Source organism: Aulonocara sp. 'chitande type north' Nkhata Bay, linkage group LG2 (assembly GCF_057382095.1).
Source record: "Aulonocara sp. 'chitande type north' Nkhata Bay isolate Kocher_YH1m ecotype deep benthic linkage group LG2, A_spYH_male_GT1.1, whole genome shotgun sequence".
In the NCBI taxonomy this organism is placed as follows: domain Eukaryota; kingdom Metazoa; phylum Chordata; class Actinopteri; order Cichliformes; family Cichlidae; genus Aulonocara; species Aulonocara sp. 'chitande type north' Nkhata Bay.
In genome coordinates, this window is record NC_141345.1 from 34,611,531 (window position 1) to 34,620,737 (window position 9,207).

The following is a 9,207-nucleotide window of genomic DNA, read 5'->3' on the forward strand; positions in this document are numbered from 1 at the left end:
AATGATACAAAAATGTTGTTTAGAAATGTTTAGAGAGAGCGTTATCCGTATTTTGAAATTATATTGTGCAGCTTAAAAATGTTTAATTATCAGAAAACATGTACAGCAGCTTTACAATGGCTGCCATTTAGTAGGAACACCGAGTTTCAGACGCAATAGAAAAGATCCTCAGCTCTTCGGTGGTGGAAAAGTAGCTCTTGCAATGTCGGGTAGAATTTAAGACATTTCTTAATGAACAAAAACTACAATGAAACTTGTTCTATTGTTGCAATATTACCATTATGCAACATCATTAAACATTTCTCTCTAGGCATAAGAGGTGTTTTATTTTCAAAACTCAACAAATAATATGCAGCGAGACCTCTAGAAGTGTTGTTCTTTTTTGTTATTATTGCACAACTTCTAATGGTGTTTTTCTTTGCAGGATAAAGTGATAATAGGCTTGCTGTGGGTGTCTCTCCTTTGTAGGTCTTACACCCTTAGTTACTGGGGAAAGGCATATAGTTTTAGTTGGCCACATGCACAGACACAGCAGCATTAACACTTGCAAGTACAGAATAAAAACAAGAGGAACTGGTTGTATGTATGTTTCAGGGAGACGGTCCAAATTTTGCTGTACACCTCTACAGTGACAAATAAAGGGATTCTATCTAATTCTGTTGTCTTGGTGGTTTATATAGGACCTGGGCCTGACGCTCTGGTCGCGTCTATCGCGTTCGGTGTAAGGTATGTGCCCTAACCACTCAGCTATCAGGTCCCTCTAAAAGGTGTGTTTTTAAGTGATTTTAAGTTGATTTGAGTTTGTGTGATGAGAAAACTATGAATAACTAATGTTAATTGACCACGAGGGTTAAAAAATCTGGGAACAGGAAGGTTTAGTAATGATGATAGGTTCAGATCTCTTTAAATGAAATGGCCTGCCACTCTCAGTGCTGTAGTTAAGACATAGAGGTTGAAGGCCAAGAAACTACAATAATGTCACAACCCATGCCAGCAGCCATATCCAAACAATTTCACCCACATCACCAAATATGCTTTGCAGTTAAGTCTCATTTTCTTTCCTAGCTGTTATGTGTTAAACCTTTATTTGTCCACAGCTTGTGGACCTTCATGACAATACCATCTGTGGTTGCTAGGGAGATTTGGGAGGCAGCTGCAGAGGCTCAGTTCATGACTTGCAGTGATGCCAGTGTAATTTTGCTGCTGCCATCTAAGCTTCGACTTTAACTCCAGCACCAAATTGACTCTTGAAATGCCATTCCAGCATAATGACAGACACTGCAACATGCATGGCAAACGTTTCCCTTTCTTTTGAAAGAAAGGGTGTTTTTTTTCCTTTCTTTTCTTTTTCTCTGAGGTAGGACGAGGGTGTCGACTAAGCTCTGGGATAATGCAATCTTTATTTGCTGATACTGTTGGCAGAGTTTCTCCAGTCTGTTTTATGATATAGACTCATAAGGTATTTTTTTTTCTTTACAGGCCATCTGCATGTTGTTTTATAACATTTTTTGCATATTTCACTGAAGTTTAAATGTAACTGTTAATGCAATTACTCTTTTAAAGATTGTTTCATTGTATTAATATTGTGAAAGATTAAGAAAGAAATAGTGAAAATATACCAGGTACAATATGCCAAGGTCCAGTGGGAGATCTTAATTGCCTTTTTCCCCCTCTGTATTTCAGTTATGCTCCTATAAAACAGAACATTTTTTTAATATATATACATATCGGTCAAAAACCATGTTGTACTTTGCGTATTGTGGATTATGTCTCTTTCTAGCAATTTAATTACAGTCAGTTTAAAGGTCACAGAAGCAATAATAGAGCTGACAACCATAGATGGAGCAAAGCCTGGAAGTATGATCAGGCAGGCAACTAGAGCTCCATTGCTTCATATACAAATAAGATGCTATCTTAGTTCTTTTATATGCATTTTTTGGATCAAGGGTGTCATCATCCTCTGTTGCTGCCCTTATTTGGATACCTTGCTTAAGAAGTATGACATTACTATTACATGAAGAAGGTTAAGGGTTTGTTTCTTTTAAATAATTAAAGGTCTTGGTGTGTTACACCTAATGATAAACTTTTAAAACATATTTGAATACTTAAATCCATATTTTCTTATTTTTAACTTTAAACTCACAAATATTAGTATACAGGGGAAACACATACATATGTTGCTTAATGTTTTGGCTAGCACTACACAATAGTAAATTCTAAATTAGCTTTTCTTCTTTCTTTCTCTTTCTCTCTCTCGCTCTTTCTCTAACTATCATTCTCATCCAGTCACCACCTTGCCAGACACCTTCCTGAGAGACTTTCAAGTTTGAAGGTTTGATCAGACAAAAAGGAAATTACTATCATGAAAACAGAACTGAATTTGAACTTGTTAAATGCCAGAAAATCAGTCGGACAGCTGATTAAATTTCAAAAATACCAATTACTCAGTGATCACCATAGATGGGAAATAATTGGCGAGTGAAGGCTTGCATTTTTGTATAATTAACTGAAAATTAACAATTAATTTCTGCTGCTAATTATATTTTCACGTGTAAGTAAACAATTATTAAGGGGCACCATACCTGCAACATGACTTTTCAAAATATCACCTACAAGTAAGAACTCTTGAGTAATCAATTTTTCACTGACTGCAGGTTTTGATTCTCCGCAGACCTGCTGGGAAGGAGAACAACACTGCTTTAAAAATAATTCAGTAGCAACAATCTTTTTTGAAAGGGGATTATTGTAGTTAAGCATTTGTAGGGAGATGAGGCACAGAGAAAAATGCTCTCTTTTCATATTTTCTTTCTTTCTGTCACAATGGCAGGAGCCTAAGAAGCGAAAAATGATAGCCACTTGTTTATGGGTGATTTCAGCAAAGGGAGGAGAGGAGCACCTCCAACGCAAAGTCTTGGCTTAGTGAAGAATGATTTCGTATTTGCCAGCAAACTGAGTCGGCAGGAACTTGTCATATTCATTTGCTTCAGGAGACAACACAGTGCAGCACCCACAGCTCCTGGATTCTACTCTCTCTCGTTCTCTCCCGCCCACTCTCCTCTTTTCTCTGTGTTTCTGGTGTGTGGTGGCATGCTGACGTGCACCTTAAAAGGTCTTTGGCAAGTGTGTGAACAGAAAATTGTGCCCAAACCTTTGACCAAAGTCTCCCTAAACAGTGGGGAAACCATGAATAACACAGGATATATTTGTGGTATGCCCGTACCTCAACACCTTAGTGTCCTACATGTGAAAACAAGCTTGGAAATGCAACAGTGCCCCCAGTTGGTTAACAGGGAAACTGCTCCGACCACAGGCCGTCATTCTTCTGGGGACATGAAGTAAAATAGGCTGGGAATTTGTCAGGAGTTGAATTTAAGAGCAAAGTGTCAGGAGATGCTTGAGGTGATTTGTTGGGATTTTAGACAGCTGTGAAGAGGTTGACAGTGTTGCAGGGTCTGCAGAACGTTCAGCTTTCTGGCTAACAAGGCGTAGAGGAGGCCTCCGAGGAAAAAGAGCTATCCCAGAGGTAAGAGGTGAATGCTGACATGGTAAAAATTAATTCCAGCTTGAAATACCTGTGGCTAGTGTGTGGTGAGTATGTCACAGGAATTAGACACTGTTGCATTGCGTTTGATCTCTATTAGCTGGCTGTCATGCAAGCTATAGTAAAGAAAAATACTAGATTCCACCAAATCAAATCAAATCACTTTTTATTGTCACATCACATGTGCAGGCACACTGGCACAGCACATGCGAGTGAAATTCTTGTGTGCGAGCCCCACAAGCAACAGAGATGTGCAAACACAACAACACAAACGAGCAAAATACAAGAATGGCCAACCTGAAACTAATAAATATATGTACAATATATAATAGTGTATGCATTTCTGGATGTGTATACTAAATATTTTCCTACGTGTGTGTGTGTGTGTGTGTGTGTGTGTGTGTGTATACACATTTTTACAAATTAAATAGTAAAAAAATAAAATAAAATAATAATAATAATAATAATAATAATAAAATATATAAAATATACAGAGTTGAATATGTGCAAAACAAGTGGCATTTATATACAGTATGGAGTGCATAATGTTAAAGTTCCAGTAGTGAAGCTGAGGTGTCTATGACGTGTTCAGCAGTCTGATGGCCTGGTGGAAGAAGCTGTCTCTGTCTGCTGGTACGGGACCGGATGCTGCAGAACCTCCTTCCTGATGGAAGTAGTCTGAACAGTTTATGGCTGGGGTGACTGGAGTCCTTGATGATCCTCCCCGCTTTCCTCAGGCACCGCTTCCTGTAGATGTCTTGGAGGGAGGGAAGCTCACCTCCAATTATCCGTTCAGAGCACCGCACGACTCGCTGGAGAGCTTGGCAGTTGTAGGCGGTGCTGTTGCCATACCAGGTGGTGATGCATCCAGTGAGGATGCTCTCAATGGCACAGTGATAGAAGGTCCTGAGGATGCGGGGGCTCATGCCGAATCTTTTCAGTCTCCTGAGAAAGAAGAGGCGCTGCTGCGCCTTCTTCACTGTTTTGTTTGTGTGTACTGACCACGTAAGATCCTCAGCCAGGTGTACGCCAAGGAACCGGAAGCTGCTCACTCTCTCTCACCAGGAGCAGACTCAAGAAAATGCAGCAGTAATTTGATTCCGTGCAAATGCAAAAGCATGTTCAAGCAAATCTGAAAACGTGACATCTGACATCATCATTGCGTGTAGATGAAAATGGCTTGAAATTCTTTGATGATGGTCATCTTAATGACTTATTTCTGCAGTGTTAATTATCATATTTACATGCACTGCCAATGATAACGAACAACATGTTTTATTCCTGCCTGCGTGTGTGTGACATTTGAAGGATGACTAAGCTTCAAGGCAGCTCATTCAGTGAAGAGGAGACATCTTTCTCCTCTAACCATTTGACTCATCTCCTGCCACATTTAGATCTGGGTAGTAGGCAACAAACTGAATGGCATTAACCCTTTAAGACCTACCATAGAACCAATTCCGCCAGAGCTTATATTATATTTTTACATGCTGTGGAGCCATTTTTGGGAGTATTTCAAGTTGCTATGCATCAATACAACCATTATATCATAAGTTTTAATAATATGTCTGCATTAAGTGCATAGTAATTACATAAATTATAAAAAAAACTGCAATAAACTACAAAAAAATTGAAAATCGTTTTTGTTTTTTAACATATATTTCTAGTTAGAGAAATTTAAGAGGCTTATCCCTCAAAACTGTAAATACAAAAAAGTTGCACAAAATAGTTTCCCACCACAGGAAATTTATTTTGAGTGTCTTCATAGTTTTATTTTTGAAATACACCAATTTTTATACACTGCAGGAAAAACGAAAATAAATATTATAATGCAAATTTGCAAAAAAGCAGCATCTGCATCAAAATAAACTATTTCCAGCAGTGCAATATGACTTCTAAGCATCCCAGAAACGACACAGAAAGTCATAAAGTCAAAGATAACTTTTAAAAACACCAGTATAGGCTCATGAGGCCTTGATGGTAAAAAACTACATTTCCGCGAAAATGACGTCACTTCCGGTTTCGGGCAGGTCATGGTGGACATGCGATAGTTCACGCTGATGGACGTAGGAGGTGTTACAAACAGCTGATCGGCAAAGCGTGTTTCTGGAATATTATGTTTTTGTTGCTGCAAGTGCTTTTTATGCAGTTTTTGCAAAGCTATATGTGAAAGGAAACCGTGACCTAGGTACGGTGTACATCAGGGCCGTGCAGAGAGGTTTAAAGGGACGGGTGCTCAAAGTTAAAAAGGGGCACATTGAGCCAGGCTGAATAACAACAACACACATTCATCAAGAATCTAATATGGGAAGGGCAGGGCTGTGTTGATCTGAGACTGTAGACATTAAAAAGTCCACAGGAGAGATGGTAGCTGATTAAACAAGTGTCATGAGATAATAACAAAATGCAAAGATTGGTGACAGCGCTTGGAACCATAAGGCAACAAAAAACTGTGAGAAATAATTTAGGCTCTCCCTGTGAATCACTCTTTACTTCTCTTCTTCCTTCCATCCCATCATTTCATATATCACTCTCCACTTGCTGTCGATCTGAGAACAAGGCACAACTTGCTATTGCAATAAACTATAATCTAATTATCCACACCTAACAACTCTTGCACTTAATCTATAATAAAATGATGACAGAAAAATGTTATAGCACTGCCTTTAGTAGCCTCACACAGCTCCTACTGTTTCCTCCTCATGTCCTTACCAGGCATGTCTGCACAATGTTATATCATGAGTAATATTTTTTTTTTAAATCCATCTAAATAAAACACTCACATGCACACACAGTGACATTTTAGACCTTCTTCAGAATACTGTATATACTATGGGCATCATGGTGCTGATCCAGAATCCTTACATTATTATTTATTACTAGAGCTACAATAATAAAGCAATGAGGAGGGGGAAGAAATAAATATGAAATAATGTATTTATGATGATTCCATTTGTTTCACTATCCACTCTGTGCAGGGCAAAGCTTATTACATTTTTAAAATGATACAATAATTTTACTGCTGTAAAATCTAAATTCTGTCTTATTTAAAATATAAATCTAATATAATCTGCTTCTTAATGTATGTTCTTTAAAATACAGCGTGTTTTTTAATATATTATAATTATAATAATGCATAATTATGTGGACATGCATATTAGATCGTTTTTAGTGAAATATCCAGAAAGGCAGGAAAAACTCTGTAACTTACCGTATTTCCCGGACTACAAAGCGCACCTGAATATTAGCCGCAGGGTTCAAAGCTTGTGCAAAAAGTAGCGGCTTATAGCCCGACAATTACGGTACTTTAAAACTAAATATGTTCCCTAAAACGGTGACAGAGCTACAGACCCACGACAGCCTTACCCAGTCAGCCAGCAGCTATGACCAGCACTACTTGTGCAGTTAATAAAAGGACAGGTAATGTTTGTCGCGCTGTTGCACACACAGCACGCTCGTTTGTTTCAGTTCGTCAGTTGCAACAAGACAGCTTACCAATGTGTACACAATAAGCTAATACTCCTGGGTGCTATACACTACAGTGTGCGCTGTACACCTACTTACTGGTTTTGTCGCATCAGTCTGTGTCTCTGAGTTAACTTGTGTTTCTCCTACAGCTCCGGACCGCAAAAAATGCGCGTGCTTTTTGTGAGCTCGTTCCCGGCTCGTAACCAGCGCGTTCTGCCGTCAAGGGCGATCATTGGTTAAATGTGATCATGTGACTGATGCAAGTCAGATCCTTTTATTTAGCAAAACTGTGATTAATAGTTAAATATTATTGTTGAGGGGCACAGACAGGACTCCGCATGCACACACACATAAAAATAAATAAATAAATAAAAAAAGTTTAAAAGTTGCCTCAACAAAAGGGCACTTTGGGCACCCATCAGGAAAGGGACGGGTGCTCAAGCCCCTCTAGCTCCCCCCCGTCTCTGCACGTGCCTGGTGTACATTTTAGGACATCGTCAGGTCTCAAGAAAAAAGTTGTCAGGTATCAGACAAAAAATTGTCAGGTCTCAGTTCTCAAGAAAAAACATTGGACATTGGAATGCCCAGTGCAGTAGCAAATCGCTCGTGCTTCACTGCACAAGCTGGACCCAAAGAGTCTGCTAAGGTTTGTCACTGCCATATTACATATGATATTTATATAAACCCATTTAGAGTGAGGTCCATGTAAATTTACCATTCTCTATTTGTTTATCTTCTGACAGCGTAAGATTACAAGTGTGCTCCAAAGCTTCCTTTGCCTGTTAGACGTGGGAAAGCTGCAGACCGTCAGGGAGTGTACGCTCCATCAAGCCCACAGAATAGAGCTGGACTGGAATTTGTCAGTTCATGAACTGATGGCATTCATTTCAATCCTGTTTGTAAGAGCAATCATGTGTCCTGTTGGTGCCATTGTGGATTGCTGGTCAGAAAGATTTCTGGTGCCAGTAATCAAAGAGACAATGCCCCGAGATAGATTCATTTCAATTATGCCACACCTTCGATTTGATGACAAGGACACGCGGGCAGAACGGGTGAAAACAGATAAATTTGCAGTGATCTCCGACATCTGGACACGCTTCAACAAGAACTGTGCTAAGAGTTTCACTCCAGGAGAACACATGACCATAGATGAACAGCTGTTCCCTACCAAGGTTCGTTGTCCATTCACACAGTATATCGCAACCAAGCCAGACAAATTTGGGATCAAGAACGTGGTCATGAAACTGATGGAGCCGTTTTTGGATGATGGGAGAAACGTCACAACAGACAATTTCTTTACTTCACTGTCACTGTCGCACAGACTGCTGCAGCGCAAAACGCCGTTATGGGGCACGGTGAATAAAGTCTGGCGTGAACTTACTCAACTTGTGCGGATATATTCCATAAGAGCAGCAACACGCAGGTGGTCAGTAGCGGTTTTCTACAATATCCTGGCGGCGGTGAATGCCTACATTTTGTACAAGGCATGTACAGGGTGGACAGGCAAAAGAAGATTGTTTCTGAGTCTTCTAGCTCAGGAACTTCGTTGCCGATTCATGTAGCACAAGGAAATATTAGCACAGACGCAGGCTGCTGAAGCTGCTGTGCCAGGGACTGTAAAGACAACGCAGTGCCAGTGGAATTTACGTAAATTTGCGCAGGGCTAGTAAATCTAGTAGTAGGGACTCGCACCAGGGGGAAAAAAGGCTCAGTAATTCTAGTGTTAAGGTGTGAAACAGCTGTGTCCTGCCTTTTGTTCCTGGAGAAGGTTTTTAACTGAGAGCCATGCTGGGCTCAGGGAGACTCTGCTGACAGTCTGTCCCGCGGCCATGCAGGGACTTCATCAAGCTTGGTTGTCTGTTCTTTGTGTGTTTGATTAAAGAATGTTAGCTACCGCTCAGCGCTCATCTGCAGGCTTTATTTAAATGGAAAACTTCCACAACAAAATGGCGTTGTCGACATGATAGTCCATGTGGTCGCTGAACAACGGTTTCGTGGACGGGCTGATCACCCCTGAGGGAAAAGGTACCTTTGTCCTACTAGCTGTTGAAGCAAAGGAAATGGAGGAGTCATGGAGTCGTGTGTTTCAGTTACCACCGAGATCATCGACTTTGAGGGGACTCCTGCAGATGGGTGAGTTGTAGCTAACTTTGTATACAGTCATGAGGAGTTTTTTGTCTGGCCGAGCTGTGAAGTGCTTG

At 40.1% G+C, this 9,207-nt stretch overlaps 1 protein-coding gene across 1 annotated transcript; it reads left to right on the forward strand.

Annotated features, from left to right (window-relative positions):
* Positions 1 to 202: 202 nt before the first annotated feature.
* On the forward strand, positions 203 to 8,568 carry LOC147338256 (uncharacterized). The gene is made up of 3 exons (XM_086309469.1): positions 203 to 209; positions 7,552 to 7,652; positions 7,750 to 8,568. Exons 1-3 carry the CDS (start codon positions 203 to 205, stop codon positions 8,566 to 8,568), a joined length of 927 nt encoding a protein of 308 aa, XP_086165595.1.
* Positions 8,569 to 9,207: the final 639 nt, after the last annotated feature.

Excerpts from the sequence above, each read along its gene's own strand:
- LOC147338256 (XM_086309469.1), top strand. Across the intron at positions 7,653-7,749 it reads GACCCAAAGAGTCTGCTAAG|CGTAAGATTACAAGTGTGCT; the intron begins GTTTGTCACTGC and ends ATCTTCTGACAG.